The sequence below is a fragment of the Oryctolagus cuniculus genome, chromosome 2 (assembly GCF_964237555.1).
Source record: "Oryctolagus cuniculus chromosome 2, mOryCun1.1, whole genome shotgun sequence".
NCBI lineage: Eukaryota > Metazoa > Chordata > Mammalia > Lagomorpha > Leporidae > Oryctolagus > Oryctolagus cuniculus.
The window spans coordinates 66193613-66209823 of record NC_091433.1 but is presented as its reverse complement, the minus strand read 5'-3'; the positions used below and the strand labels follow the sequence as shown (position 1 = coordinate 66209823).

The 16211-nt window shown below is 52.1% G+C and overlaps 1 protein-coding gene across 3 annotated transcripts in view; it reads left to right on the top strand.

Moving 5' to 3' along the window:
• IRF2 (interferon regulatory factor 2) overlaps positions 1–15833 on the top strand; it is a 98323-nt gene extending 82490 nt beyond the window's left edge. For all 3 annotated transcript variants that reach the window (XM_002709493.5, XM_008250282.4, XM_070068331.1), the window contains 3 exons: positions 3584–3748; positions 13366–13412; positions 14545–15833. In XM_002709493.5, the coding sequence (XP_002709539.1) occupies positions 3584–3748; positions 13366–13412; positions 14545–14844 (512 nt within the window). In that variant the 3' untranslated portion in view covers positions 14845–15833. The remainder of the gene's footprint in view (positions 1–3583; positions 3749–13365; positions 13413–14544) is intronic.
• The last annotated feature ends 378 nt before the right edge of the window (positions 15834–16211 follow it).

Below are 16211 nucleotides of genomic sequence, written 5' to 3'. Positions count from 1 at the left end.
CCGGTGGGGGCGCCGGATTCTGTCCCGGTCGCCCCTCTTCCAGGCCAGCTCTCTGCTATGGCCAGGGAGTGCAGTGGAGGATGGCCCAGGTGCTTGGGCCCTGCACCCCATGGGAGACCAGGAAAAGCACCTGGCTCCTGGCTCCTGCCAGGATCAGCGCGGTGCGCCGGCTGCAGCGGCGGCCATTGGAGGGTGAACCAACGGCAAAGGAAGACCTTTCTCTCTCTGTCTCTCTCTCACTGTCCACTCTGCCTGTCAAAAAAAAAAAAAAAAAAAAAAAAAAAAAAGAAAGAACCTGCCATCTCCCACTGCCTCCCAACACTTACCCTGAGTGCAAATCAGATAACGTTCACGTCATTCCCCCCAAAATGCAATTTATACAAGAACTTAACAACTATTTATAAATGTAAAAATACTTTTGGGTGACTTTTTTTAAAGATTTATTTATTTGAAAGGCAGAATGATAGAGAAAGAGAGCGAGCTCCCATTCGCTGGTTCACTCCCCAGATGGCCACAATGACTAGAGCTGGGCCAGGATGAAGACAAAAGCCTGAAACTCCATCTTAGTCTCCTACATGGGTGCAGGGGCCCAAGGACCCGGGCCATCAGCCACTGCTTTTCTAGGCTCATTAACAGGAGCTGGATTGGAAGCAGAGCAGCCAGAATTCAAACTGGTGCTCCTGATACGAGCTACAGGCATTGTAAACCACAATGCCCACCTCACTTTGAGTGATGAAAACTTGACCTGTCAGAGCCTGTACTGTGATGAAATCCCAAATGGGCACCAATTCAAGTCCTGGCTGCTCCTTGTTTGATCCAGCTCCCTGCTAATGTGCCTGGGAAAGCAGCAAAGGATGGCCCAAGTGCTTGAGTCCCTGCACCTACATGGGAGACCCAGATGAAGCTCTTGGCTCCTGGCTTTGACTTGGCCTAACCCTGGCCATTGAAGCCATTTGGGCAGTGAACCAGGAGATGGAAGCTCTCTGTCTCTCTGTACTTCTGCCTTTCAAGTAAATAGATAAATCTAATTAATTAATTAAAAAATTTGACTTGGCCATGAGGTTAACCTGAACATTTTGCAGATAGGTGAGAAAAAGACAGGAATCTAGGGGCTGTGCTGTGGTGTGGGTTAAGCCACCACCTGCAATGCTGGCATCCCACATGGGTGCCAGTTCAAGCCCCACTGCTCCAGCTTCCTGCTAATGAACCTGGAAAAGCAGTGGGAGACAGCCCAGGGCCTTGGGCCCCCTGCACTCATGTGGGAGACCTGGAAGAAGCTCCTGGCTTCTGGTTGGCCCAGTCCCAGCCATTGAGGCCGTTTGGGGAGTAAACCAGCAGATGGAGGGTCTCTCTCTTTCCTTTCCTGCCTCCCTCCCTCTCTATCTCTGCCTTTCAGATGGATAAATCATCTTTTTTTTTAAATGACGGGAATATAGAGCATTGCGTATAATGCAGTTGGTGTGGATTTTGGACAAGTCACTTTACTTCTGTGTACCTGAGTTTCTTCATCCATAACAGGATAATGAAACTTTGCTTGGCCTTCTCTTGAAGGGGTTAAAATGCTATACGAACTCACACAGGTATGAGTGAAGCATTGACTGTGGTGGCTTTGAGGACCTCGGGAAAACTTTGTTATTGCCGTGTTATTAACCCCCCTCTGTTCAGTGAGCCAGTGCTCAGGGAATTTCATCCATCATCTGCCAGCAGCACTGTAAAGTCAGTGGGCGTTTAGCATAGGCATGAGGACACCTGTTCCCACGTTGGAATACTTAGGTTCAATACCCAGCTCCGGCTCCTGACTCCAGCTTCCTGCTAATGCAGACCCTGTGAGACAGCAGGAAGAGCTCCAGTACTTGGGTTCCTGCCATTCATGTGGGAGGCCTGGATTGCATTCCCTGCTTCAGGCTCTAACCCTTGCCCGGCTTTGTCCTCGGCAGGCATTTGGGGAGTGAACCAGCAGATGGGGGAGCTCTCTGTCTCTCTCTCTTTCTTTCAAATGAATGCTTTTAAATGTTTAAAATGAAAACAGGGCATAATGTACTGAAATTAAAACTACAGTGAACATTACTTTCCTATCAGAATGGCTAAGATAAAAAATAGAGACAACGCCGTGCTGGTAGGAATGGGAAGTGACAGACACCCAGGGAAACAACTGTCAACTTCCTATAAAGCTAAGCATGCAGCTGCCACTTGACTCAGCAGTTGCATTCTTGGGCATTTATCCCAGAGAAACAGGAACTTGCATTGCTCCAAAGCCGAACACGAAACCTTCGTAGCAGCCTCATTTAGAGTAGCCAAAGCCTGGGGTCAGCCTAGCTGCCCTTCAGCGGTGAACAGTTGAACATCACCCCTGGAATGCTACCCAGCAGGAAGAAAAGGAAGCCCCCGCTGCTAGGAGTCACAGCAGATGGTGGCCCCCCCAGGAGATTATAGTGAGTGAGAGAAGCCGATCCCAAAGGGTGACTGCGAGTCCATTTATGTAGCATCCCTGAAGTGACAGAAATGGGGGAAGCAGACGATTGGTTGCTGGGGTTACGGGGCGGGTGGAGAGACCTTGAAAGAAGGCAGCAGTACTTACAGAAGAGTAATTCAAGTGAGAACCTGGCGGTGGAGCTATTGGGCGTATTGAGTGGTATGGGCACGTGAAAACTTCACCATGATAAAACTTCATAGGACTAAGTGCATACACACACATGCAAACGCACACGTGCACACACACACGCCCAGGATACAAGTAAAACCAAGGCAGCCTGAGCAAACTGGGTGTACTGCTCTCAGTGTCAGTATGCTGGCTGTGACAGTGTACTTCAGTTCTGGAGATGTTTCCATTGGGGGAAACTGAGCAAAGGCACACGGGATCTCACACAGGGTATTCTTTCTTATAACTGTGTGTTTACAGTTCTCTCAAGATAAAAATAAATTTAATGTAAAAAAAAATTGAGGCAGTTGCACGGCCAACGGTGGCGAGAAGTCAGTGGTTTGGGAAGTAAATGCTACTGACTTTTGTTAGGATTGGGGAGCTGACTCTGGCTTTGCTCTGATTTGAGGTCAGTTGGTTGTGTTGCCTGCAGAGCCAGAAGCTGGCTGGGCATATGAGGAGTCCCCACATCTAGAGATGACACAATGGCGTGGATTTTTGTGATTCCTTTTACTTACTAGTGTCTCTGGACCATAGAACCAGAAAATCAGCACAGTGTCTCCCTTCAGAGCACAGAACGGGAACAGCTCAGGTTCAAAGCACTGTCAGGCCTGGTCTGGGCTCAGGCTGGATGTGGCCTCTGGTTTTGCAGCTTTGGCTGTGACCGGGTTGCATTTGGGACGCCACTGGGCTGCATCGGATGGGTATTTCCCCTGTGTTCACCATCGGCCGGGCCCGCTGGACAGACCTGGGGAGTCAGGATATGGGTGGGCTATTTTTTCTGGAGAGCTGAGCCTTGTTACTGAGCTTCACGGGCGGGGACATGCGGTGACCAGGAACGTGACTCCCGTGGCGAGCCTGCTATGCTGCAGGACGCCTTCCCTCGGGTGCTGGCACTGGGGACTCAGGAGACTGCGGTGAGTGATGGCCTTCTTTTCCTTGAAGTTGTAGGACAGTCCCATCTGGACAGCAGCATCGAGGATCAGGAGATTGTCACCAATCCTCCAGACATCTGCCAGGTTGTGGAGGTGACCACCGAGAGCGATGAGCAGCCAGTCAGCATGAGCGAGCTCTACCCTCTGCAGATTTCCCCCGTGTCTTCCTACGCAGGTAAGGAGGGAAGAAGAAAGCTTCGGGACTCAGCTAAACAAACACAGGGCAGGGTAGCCCGTCAGGCCATGGCCACCGGCTTAGCACACACCGGAGAGAATCTCCCCTGCGTCCCACCTGACCAGCGTCTTGCTGGGCACGTTTGTTCTCAGCGAGGGGACGTGCTCATAGCATTTCTTTACGTGATTAGCATATCGCTTCCATGCATGACCGACAGACAGGAAGGTGTCTCTGGGAAGTGGTCCAGCAGAGCCCAGTTGATTGGCACAGGTGATCAGAAATGTGGCGCAGTGTTCCGAGGCGATCTCAGGCTCAGGGCCTCAGGGCTCAGCCCTCCCAGCTCCCTCGTTCTTGGAAGTGAAAGGACGCGCTCAGCATCACACAGCCAGTCAGTGCTTGGGCCAGGACTTAAACCCAGCCTCCAGCCCCCAGCCCCCAGGACCATTCCACTTCACCAAGACCACTCTCCACTTTCACATAGTTTCTGCTGCTTTTCTTGTCTGTTACAGCTTCCGAGTGGGTCAGGTTGCCTAGCCCACTGCTAACTCCCCAGGGAGTTACTGTAGCGATGGCCCAGGCAGAATCACAGAATTAGAAATAGGCCCAGGTTCCTTCCATCCTCGCAGAGCTAAGTGAGGGCTCCTCCTTCCCCACCACCATGACATCATCTTGAACTCTTTTCCTCATGATCCGCATTTCACTTTTGGGGACTCAACCATAATTAGGAAATATAAATTCTGAGTCAGGGCTTGCAAATGTTGAAAATAAAACGCAGAGGGCCTCTCGTGTGAACTTAGCGCTGGCTCCAGTAAATGGCTCAGGGACTCTGGTCAGTGTTCTTTTCACGCTGCCAGGTAGGGTGTCCTCCAGCTGGGGGCCACCCCCTGGGCACCAAGTCAGCGCCAGAATCAGAGCTCAGACACAACCCAGAGTTTTTGAATTATCAGCCACTACCTTAACCTCCTATTCCCTCAATACCAAATTTATTTTTTTTTAATGTTAATCATGGTAAAAGTACATATAATGTGGAATTTGCTATTTTTAAGTGTACATTTCAGTGGTATTACCTGCTTGCTGTTTTGCTCCCATACATACCATCCATCTCTGAAATTTTTTTTATTTTGTTTTACACAACCAAACTCTGTCCTCATTAAAAATTTCCTCCCTCTTCCTCCCTAGCCCATGGCAACCACCAACCTACTTTTAGTTCCAATGAATTTTTTTTTTAGATTTTATTTATTTATTTGAGAGGTAGAGTTACAGACAATGAAAGGGAGAGACCGAGATAAAGGTCTTCTGTCCATTGGTTCACTCCCCAAATGGCCGCTACGGCCGGCACTGCGCCAATCCGAAGTCAGGAGCCAGCTGCTTCTTCCCGGTCTCCGATGCAGGTGCAGGGCCCAAGCACATTGGCCGTCTCCCACTCACTGCCTTCCCAGGCCACAGCAGAGAGCCGGACTGGAAGAGGAGCAGCTGAGACTCGAATCAGCGCCCATATGGGATGGCGGCACCACAGGCGGAGGATTAACCTGTGCTACAGCACCGGCCCTCCTATGAATTTTCGACCACTTTAGATAGTTCACGTGGATGGAATCACACAGTATTTGTCCTGTTGTGACTGACTTGTTTCACTTAGGACAAGTTCTAACCTGCTTTTATTCTCAAAACATGAAGGGGAATGTGAGAACAAACCTACAGGAAGCTTTGAATCGGGACAGGATAGGTTTGTCATCAGTAATTCATTCATCAGGCATGATTTGAACACGTACATGTGACAGTCTCCAATCTTTGCCAGTTCCTAATAACTATAACTGTTACTTGCTGTGAATTCACTGTGCCCGGGAACCATGCCAGATGCTTGGGCTGATTAACTAGTTTGATGATGATGAGAACGATTCTTTCAGCCTGTGCATCCTCACCAGCGCAGTGGCTCCAAGGCCGGTGTGGGTGAAGCAGTGTGGCCCAGGACCGAAGCTGGTAGCACAGACGGAGCCCAGTTCTTAACCCCATCCCCGCACTGCGTGCGGCTCTGCCACTGAGAACACTCCCACAGCCTGGGGGCTCAGCTGCTTTTCACCAAGGATCCCGGAAGGAGGCAGAGCAGAATGTTGATGCCTTAGTGTTACCGTGGCTAGAACTGAAGCGTGAAACACTAAGCCACTTTGCTTACGCTGTATTTATATAGTGATGGCTAAAACTTTGTGACTTTCCTCTATATCATGCTGTTGCTGGCAGTGTAACACTCCATCCGGTTTTGTGGGTTTTATTTTTTTTTAGGGGGCTGGTGCTTCAGAATAGACTTTCATGTTTATCTGTTGAGTAAGACGTTTCTGAAGTCTTCCTGAGGATTTTGGAAAGACCCCTCCTGGCTGTTCTGCCAGCCACGGCATTTTCGACAGAAGAGCCCTGGGAACAGCTGATCCAGGCAGACAGAAAGGAAAATTTCACTACCCTTTCCAGGACATTTGCATAGATTGGAAAAGAAGAATTTCAGTGCCAGAATGGCAGGCAGAGGGAGGTTTTGTCAGAGCTTGGCTTTTCAACGTGGTCTTTGGGTCTATCCATTGTTTTCACTGCCCAAATTTTCCAGGCCACAACGTCCCCTCACAACTGCTTTTCTAGAGGGTACAGATGTGTGTCTGTTATGGGTCTTCTAGTCAGCAGCTGTAACGCCTTCTGCTAGGAATGTCGTGGTCACCCTTCTTGTTCTATGTTCTCCAACAGGATAGGCTGCATGCCTGATTTTTGTGACTGTGTCCTGTTGTTCAGGCAACCTGCTAAATTGGGGTGGGGGGATGTTTGTTATGTCCTTTTTTCAGACAGAGACAAGAGATTTCCCATCCCTAGTTCACTCTCCAAACGGGCCACACCATCCAGGACTGGCCGAGGTCAAAGCCAGGAGCCAAGAATGCAATCCAGGTCCAGTCTCCCATGGGGGTGGCAGGAGCCCAGTTACTTGAGCCATCACCACTGCTGCCTCCCAGGGTCTGCATTAGTAGGCAGCTGGAGCCAGGATCTGGAGCCAGGTTATCCTAGGTACTCTAAAGAGGGATGTAAGCTAATACCCACCCATCCCTCACCACCACTGTCGCTCCCCGTCTTCGTGGAGGAACGACACTAAACCCTGCCTAGGCTTCATATCTGAGTCACAGCACCATTATGTCGCTCCCCGTCCTCGTGGAGGAACGACACAGGACCCTGCATTGTTCTTCTGTCTGCTCGGCCCTCCCCAGGTTTGCTGCTGGTTCTTCCCGGGTTGGCTGCCGACCCTTCCACCTCCGTGGAAGGGCGGTTCCCCCTGCCACTTTGCCCACTTCCGCGGGGGAGCGGCACACCGCAGGCCGGCTCTCTCGGGGGCTGCACAGGTGTTCCTTCAGATAGATGTTCCTGGTGCATGTTGTCTCTCTCCTCCTTTATAGTCCTCTTCCACCAATCCCAACTCTGCTACCCACACGCGGAGTACGCTGCTCTCCTCCAATCAGGAGCAGGATCAGCTCCTGGAGGTCATCACTCAAGTTGGCAAGAGGCAGCTGCGTAGAAGCTGTTTTCTTCTCTCCCAGCGCCATATTGTGGGAGAGCAGATGCATAGAATAAGTCTTAATTCCAGTAACTCATTCCAGTCCGGGTTGCTCCCCACAACCACCTCCATTTGCTCTTTCTAATCTTTGAAGTGTAACCCAGGAGCAGTTCAAAACCTCATTCAGTTTCACACTTCTGTCTTCTCCTCTATGGTCAGTTCCTTTGAGTGGGTGTACATGCATTGCATGTTGTAAGACAACACTGAAATTCTGCTTTGATTTCTAACACTTGCATCCTGGGGAGGGATGTCTCCAAGCCCAGCCTTGGGAAGCTCCAGAGAATGGCCATCTTACTTATTTTAAAGGGCTCCTTGCCTGATCCGTGGTACCAGGTTTTTCAGATTGTTGATGGTTTGGTAAAACAAAGCCACAATAATGTTTTGGGAGAGGAAAGATGAAGGGGTGGAAAATACACATCCAAAGGAGGCATAATACAAAGGGTTAACTGAGTGCAGCAGAGTCTAGAGGGGAGGGATTGCCTGGTGACCAGAAACTCGTAGTAAAGATTTTGGGTCCTCAAACCATCAGTGGAAGGAAATCCTTGTCAGTCTGAATGCATAAAGTGCGTTGAACAAGGGCGTTCCAGAAGAGTACCAAAAGGCTTGCAGATAAAGCCTGTTGCCTCCCTTCCCATGAGGCTCCTGCAATGGTTTGACAGTGTGTGTTCTCAGGGAGGCATTGAAAGCTGGGCTGACGTGGGGCATGAACCTAAGACTACACCTGCAGCTCCAGAAGCAGGCCATCTCACCCAGATCGGCCCTTCCCTCGGGTCCTCACTGATTCAGGAGAACACGGCCCAGGAAGGCCACGGGTGCTGCTCGCACACCTGTGATTGCTCTGTAAACACCTGCAGCTTATTCAGACCATGCAAGTGAAGCAACTCCAAATATTTTTATGCCCCTGTATTCAAAGGAAGCAAGGAAGCAGATGCAGATGACTCAGAAGGGAAAACGAAGTAGTGGCCATGTTGGTATTCAGCAGTAGCGCGGATGTGGAGCAGCCACCGCAGCGAACGCATTTGTCAGCATGGAAATGGCGATGGTGACGGGAAAGCCAGAGCGCAGAGGAAGTGGGGTGTGAGGACACCCAGCACAGCACTTGGGACCAGCAAGCCAGGGGTGGCTGTGAGAAACACTGTTATGTGGAGAGGAGGGTTTTGGAGCTCCCACCAGAGCTTCAGGCTCTCCTCCTCCTAGGCTGAAGGTACTCAAGGCCATTGTTCTTTTTTTTTTTTTTTTTTAAGATTTATTTATTTATTTGAAACTCAGAGTTACACAGAGAGAGGAGAGGCAGGGAGAGAGAGAGAGAGAAAGAGAGAGAGGTCTTCCTCCACTGACTCCCCAATTGGCCTCAACGGCTGGAGCTGTGCCTATCCGAAGCCAGGAGCTTCTTCCGGGTCTCCCACATAGGTGCAGGGGCCCAAGGACTTGGGCCATCTTCCACTGCTATCCCAGGCCATAGCAGGGAGCTGGGCACGAAGTAGAGCAGCCGGGTCTCAAACTGGCGCCCATATGGGATGCCGGTATTTCAGGCCAGGGTGTTAACCCACTGTGCCACAGCGCTGGCCCCATGGCCATTGTTCCTAAATAATAAAAACTAGAAATCCCAGTTTACCAGTGCAGAGAGTTTTTGTAACTGCTTCAGGCGCAGTTGAGCTTAATGTAAAAATGATGTTCACACTGGGTGCTTAGCCTAGTGGTTAAGAGAACTGGGTCCCACATCGGAGTGCCTGGGTTTGATACCTGGCTCTGCCTTCTGACTTCACCTTCCCACCTAATGCAGACCCTGACTGGCAGCAGCAACGGCTCAAGTAATTTGCTTTCCTTTTTTTAAAAAGATATACTTATTTATTTATTTATTTTGAAAGAGTTACAGAGAGAGTGGAAGAGACAGATCTTCCAGCCCCTGGTTCACTCCCCAGATGGTCACAACGGCCAACACTGGGCAAGGCCAAAGCCAGGAGCCAGGAGCCTCATCTGGGTCTACTGCATGCATGGCAGGGGCCCATATACTTGGTCCATCTTCTGCTGCTTTCTCAGGCCATTAGGTGGGAGCCAGGTTGGAAGTGGAGCAGCCAGGACACTATGGGGATATCATCTCAGGCAGTGGCTTTTGCCCCAGGTTCAAGTAGTTTGATCTCTGCCACCTACTTGCTAGACTTGGATTGAGTTCCTGGATTTAGCCCCAGCCCAGTCCCGGCTGTCATGGATATTTGGGGAGTCAACCAGCAAGTGGAAATTCTCTCTCTCTCTCTCTCTCTCTCAAAGGAATGATGCTCTTCAACTGCCATTTGTGTCAACTGAAAACATAATTTCAAAACATGTATCCTTGTTTTTAAAAGATTTATTTTATTTATTTGAAAGAGTGACACAGAGAGAGAGAGACAGAGATCTTCCATCTCCTGGCTTGTTCCCCAAATGGCCACAAGAGCTAGGGCTGGGCCAGGCCAAAGCCGGGAACCAGGATTTCCCATAAGTGTGGCAGGGCCCAAGCATTTGGGCTGTCTTCCACTGTCTTCCCCAGGCGCATTAGCAAGAAGCTGAATCAGAAGCGGAGAAGCCAGGACTGGACCAGCACTTGATTAGGAGATGCCAGTGTGGCAGGTGGCAGCTTGACCTGCTGTCTCATCTGCAGCTGTTTCCCTGAAGTTGCAAACAAGACTCTTAAAAAGGAATTAGCAGGGGCCAGCGCTGTGACATAGCGGGTAAAGCCATTGCCTGCAGTACCAGCATCCCATAGGGATCCCAGTTCGAGTCCTGGCTGCTCCACTTCCGATCCAGCTCTCTACCATGGCCTGGGAAAGCAGTGGAATATGGTCCAAGTGCTTGGGCCCCTGCACCTGCATGGAGGACCCAGAAGAAGCTCCTGGCTCTTGGCTTCGGATCAGCCCAGCTCCGGCCATTGTGGCCACTTGGAGAGTGAACCAGCAGATGGAAGACCTCTCTCTCTGTCTCTTTCTCTGCCTCTGCCTCTCTTTAACTCCTGCCTTTCAAATAATAAATAAGTAAATCTTTAAAAAAAAAAAAAGAATTAACATTCGTACCACATTCATGATCTGTGCAAGGTGCTCCTGAGGAGTCTCACCCTGCACTGACTTTCCGCCTCATCAGCCGTTGTGGCTCGGGCCACGTGGAATCCCAGCACCGTGGTGTTAACCTCACGTCTTCACACATCTCCGGTCCCCAAATGTGTCCGGTGGCGCTTGCTTTCACTTTCAGGGAAAAGGAGCAGAAGAGAAGCCTTGGCTTCAGAACACAACGAAATCTAAACATGAAAACAGCAAGGGGATCTTGGCGTTTCGTCAGAGGCAGGCGCAGCAGGGGGCGCAGCGGCTGGGCTGGGTGGGTGCACAGGCCTTGAACCCGGAGCGCAGTCCTGTCTTCTCTCCTCGGTGCTGACTCAGTCGGTAACCGGCAGGTTTCTCAACAGCTCTGTTCCTCATTCTTCGGCTTGGGAGTGCCAGTCCCGATGCCTGCCTCCGAGGGCTCAGAGAGGCCAGGAGCCTTCCTCTTCTGCTGTTCTCCATTTGTTTCTGTGCAGAAACATCTTGTGCCTGGCCTTGTCTGTCTGTCTTCGTAGCTGTGGATGTTATCCTGGGAGGCCACAGCCTACCCAGGCGTCAGCTGCTCCCACTCAGAGGTACTCTGGGGAAACACGCTCCGTCCAAGGACAGTGGAGATGTGACCTCTAGCTGCTCCCAGGCCACCCTCAGCAGTCACCCGGCTCTGCCTGACCTCACTGAGATCGGTGACCAAGAAACACACCGAAAGGCTCTACGGGGGGACTGGTGAAGTCCACGCTCTTTTTGTTCTTTAATTTGTTTATTTGACAGACGGGAAAAAAAGCTCTCCTACTTGCAGGTCTACTCCCCAAATGCCTGCAACAGCTGGGGCTAGGCCAGGCCTAAGCCAGGAGCCCAGAACTCTATCCAGCCCCCCCACCGTGGGTGGCCAGGACCCAACTGCTTGAGCCATCACCTGCTGCCTCCCAGAACATGCATTAGCAGGAAGCTGGAAGTGGGAGAGGAGCTGGGACCCAGGCTCCCTTATACAGGGTGTGGGCGTCCCAGGCAGCACCTTAACTGCTGTGCCCAGCCCCAACCTGAATCCACATATTGCTGTCTATTTAAGGAATGAACCTGAAGTACTGTTTTGTGTGGTTGGTTTTTTGTTAATTCTTTTCATTTGAAAGTCAGAATTCTAGAGACAGAGAGATCTTCCGTGTGCTAGTTTACTCCCCAGTTGGCTGCAATGGCCAGGGCTGGGCCAGGCTAAAGCCAGGAACAGAACCAGGAGCCAGGAGCTTCTTCCATGTCTCCCACATAAGTGGCAGGAGCCCAAGCACTTGGATCATCTTCTGGTGCTTTCCCAGGCCATCAGCAGGGAGCTGGATCAAAAGTGGAACAGCTGGGACTTGAACTGGTGCCCATATAGGATGGTGGCTTTACCCGCTGTGCCACAGCACCAGCTCCCCATTTGTTCTTTAGTGTATAGGGAGCAAATGCCTGGATGGTGCAAGGGGCTCTACCTGGGCTGGAGTCATCTTGTCCCATCTGTGCCACCAGGGAGATGTGAGCCTGGAGGCCTCACCCTCAGCAGGAACAGGATGGCAGGAAGCAGAAGGTTCCAGAGCCGGTGAGCTCCTCTGCACGGGGCAGGGATCCCAGTGCAGGATGAGCAAGCCTTGCACCCAAAGGCCCTGGCTCATGGCCCAGAGCGCTCCACCAGTGTTGGCGCTTAGCTTCCCTGTGGGCCTCGTCCGCCTCACGAATCACCCAGACCAAGTGACCCTTAAGGATCTGTGTCTTTGGGAAGCTCTGCGTTCTGTGATATCACTTCTCGGTGGCTTTGAACACCGGCACACGGCACGCTGTCGTTTTTGAAATCTTAGCTGAAAATCATTCTGCTTTAAACCTTTACTCTAAACGCAGGAGCTAGATGACCACTGCTCACTGGCTCTGGCCCCGTTGGTCCGGGCTGCTGTCCAGCACTGAGCAGCCCTGATCTACTGAGTGCGCCCTTTGTGCCACGCCGCCACCCCCACTGTGAGGCCGCTCCCCGTGGTCCCCCTCACCTACCCAGCACCAGCACATCGTCCTCTTGGAAGGCGGGAAAGCCTCGGTACCCAGATGAGTAAGCCGCAGCCGGCAGGCTGAATCAGCATGGTAACGAAGGCGTGGCAGTGTCGCGCGTTCAGTGGCCCCACGGAACACGTTGATTTTGGCACAGTTTCTGTGGGTCGCTGGCCAGGCATTGACCGAGGCTGCCATCTCTTCCGTAGCTTAACCGGGGAAGGGCCCTTTGCCAAGCACACGTGCTTCTTGGCTGAATTTAGTTCCTTGCAGGTTACTGAAGCGAGGGCCGCAGTCTCTTGCTGGCCGTTGGCTGGAAGCAGCCCTCCGTTCTTGGCCACGTGAGGCTTCCCTGCGTGGCCTCGTGTGCCCCTGCAGTCAGCAGGGGAGTCCTCCCAGGACCACTGTGCTGTGTGGTCATGGCCACACACAACCATCGCCTTGGCTTCTGTTGATCATAAGCAAGTCACAGGTCAGGAGGAAGGGCCCCCAAGGACAGCACCAGAGTTGAGGGTATCAAGGGCCGGTGTAGACTCTGTCCACTCAGGGTAACCCAGGTCGAGTTGCAACTCGGGAAACCCAGAAGTCTGCAGTGGGCATGTGGTAGAGGAGGGGTCTGAGCAGAATGGAGAGGAATTGGGACACCACCTTGCAAGATGTTGTCTCTGGGTCGGGACTGAAGGGAATTGGAGGAGGGGCCCGTGTGAGGGCATCACAGATGGAGCTCGGTGAGCCAAGGCCGGGTCCTGGGAGTTGGGGGGTCCCTGCAGAGCAGGCCTGCCCATCCACTGCGAATCCCACTTTCTCCGAAGGTCAAGGTAGAGGACAGAGATGGCCGCCCAGGGCTGGGAGCTGTCAGAGGTCAGGGGAGACGGTGGGCTCAGCCACTTTGGAAAGAGAAGCGTCCATACAGCTCGAGGGTGCGGGCGAGCGGCGGGAATGACGCTGCTGTGTTTGTCTCTGAACAGAAAGCGAAACCACGGACAGCGTGCCCAGCGACGAGGAGAGCGGCGAGGTGAGCCCGCGCCCCGCGCCCCGACTCCCTGCTCTCACTGCCGGATTGCTTGGGTGTGGTAAAATAGACATAACCGAAGTTCCCTAAGCGTAGGGAAGGGCGTGAGAGGAAAGGCGAAGGTGGTCATTGGGAAAAGAAGGCAGGACATGGGGATGCTCTTACCACTGTCGGCAGCCATTCGGCAGGGAAATGGCGTGGGGGAGCTGACCCGGCGCCACTCCACGTGGACGCGGGCTCTCTGCCCAGAGTCCGGTCGAGGGGGTCCCGGCTCCATTTGGAGCTGGCTTCCTGCGTCCCTCCCGTAGGCGGGGCTCCCACAGCGCCAGGAAACGGCTGCGGTGGGGATGGAAGCGCTGGGTGGGGCTGTGCCTGGGTGAAGGAGCGACCGAGGGAGGCAGGGGCGGAGAGGAGAAAGGGAAGGCGAGGAAAGGAGGACGGGAGACGCGGATGATGATGGCTGCTGAGGTGGCTTTCTCGGTGTTCTGAACACCGTCAAGTGCAGGAGTCAAGATGGTAGGAGTCCGCGATCGCGTGCAGTCCACGTTCTAGCGCTTTCCTGAATGCAGCGGCCCTCGAGGCCAGCTGCTAGCTGGACGCATGGAGCCCTCCCTGAGCTGCCCCCACGCCCAGGAAGCAGTAGAGGAAGGCGTCCTGGCTGGGGCTGAGTGTGCCACTTCCCTTGCCCTGGAAATGCAGACTGACTCACAGATCTGCAGAGGCTGCGGTGAGAAACCGAGGCAGCCTGACAAACCACGCATGGGAGAGGATCTCCAGGGAGTTCATGGGAAGTGTGCGTTATGAGAAAACTATGCATGGATTTCCAAAGTTTGGTGCTAAAATGAACTGGCCTCTTAATTCCATTGTTTTCCACAAACTTTTGGAAGTAGCCATGTATTTCCAGGAGGTGGCAAATGGGAACTGGCAAAAGAGGGAAGAGAGTCCATTGCTTGGGGGACGAATCGCTGGGCATAGATGTCAGTGGGGGGAATTCGGAGTTGCTAAGCCTTTGTTGCTGCCACAGCCCTGCAGATATTCCGTGAGAACACAGGGCCGTGAGAGCAGGGGGACGCTTGCGGAAAGCCACGCGCCGGGCCGAAAGGAAAGCGCGGGTCCTAACCCTTTTCTTCGGCAGGCGCGACCACACTGGCGGAAGAGGAACATCGAAGGCAAACAGTACCTCAGCAACATGGGGACGCGGAGCACCTACCTGCTGCCCAGCATGGCCACCTTTGTCACCTCCAACAAGCCAGACCTGCAGGTCACCATCAAGGAGGAGAGCTGTCCCGTGCCGTACAACAGCTCCTGGCCCACCTTCCCAGACCTGCCCCTGCCCGCCGCCGTGACGCCCACGCCAGGCAGCAGCCGGGAGACCAGGGCCAGCGTCATCAAGAAGACGTCGGATGTCACCCAGGCCCGCGTCAAGAGCTGTTAAGCCTTTGACTTGCCCTGGTGGTTGTTGGGAGTTCTTGGCTTTGTTTTGTTGTTTGTTTGTATTTTATTTTCCTCTCTGACACCTGTCTTAGACAAATCTAAGGAAAAAGCCTTGACAATAGAACATTGATTGCTGTGTCCAACTCCAGTACTGGAGCTTCTTTTTAACTCAGGACTCCAGCCCCTTGGTAGACGTGTGTCTCTAGAGCCTGCTGGATCCCCCAGGGCTACTCCCTCGAGTTCAAGGACCAACACCCACACGGGCAGTGGAGGTGCTGCATTGCCTGCGGTCAAGGCCAGCATGGTGGAGTGGATGCCTCAGAACGGACGAGAAAATGTGAACTAGCTGGAATTTTTTATTCTTGTGAATATGTACATAGGGCAGTACTAGCGACATTGCAGTCTGCTTCCGCACCTTATCTTAAAGCACTTAACGATAGGCCTTCTTGTGATCTTGCTCTATTTCACGGCACACTCAGCATCCCCGCCGCCCCTCCCCCCCCCATCCCGCTGGTTCCTCCCCGAAAAGGCTGTGTTGGGCAACCCAGAGGAGGAGGAGAAAATGACCCTCCCCACAGATGTCCCATCTTAAGACTGCTTTAAAACAAAACAACGAAAACGATCTTTCTAATCTGCTATGCTTGAATGCCACGCGGTACAAAGGAAAACTATCATGGAAATATTATGCAAATTCCCAGATTTGAAGACGAAAAATACTCTAATTCTAACCAGAGCAAGCTTTTTTATTTTTTATACGGGGGAATATTTTATTCAAGGTAAAATTCTAAATAAAAATATAATTGTTTTTTATCTTTTCTACAGCAAATTTATAATTTTAAGATTCCTTTTCTTGTTTATCAGCAGTTGTTATTACATCCTTGTGGCACATTTTTTTTTAATTTTGTAAAGGTGAAAAAAGCTTTTATGAGCTCATGTAGCAATCAAATTATCCTGTGGATTGATAATAAATGAATATGATATATAGTTAAATTTTTAATGAACATCGCTCCTGACTTTCGTCTGTCTGCGTTCTGGAGCACAGGCACGGGCGGGGCCAGAGCGTTGTAACTTCCTGGAGGCCAGCGCTCTAGCGGCTGAGGGTTCCTGCTGTGAGGCTGCAGGGGACAGCCTCTGCTCGCCATGCAGCCCGCACCAGCCCTGTGCTGAACGCTCTGTGTGTGTTTCCTGTCTGGCCAGCACCGATGTCCATTTATCTCCATCTCACGTGGAGGAAAGGGAGACTTCTGGTGAAAGGCTTTTGCTCAGGTCCCGTTGCAGTAGAGTTAAGGGTCCGAGCTGAGCCCAAGTCTGGTGTTTCTGAGGGAACTGAGGCTTTCCACTCCACTCCACTGTTCTCCTCAGCCGGGA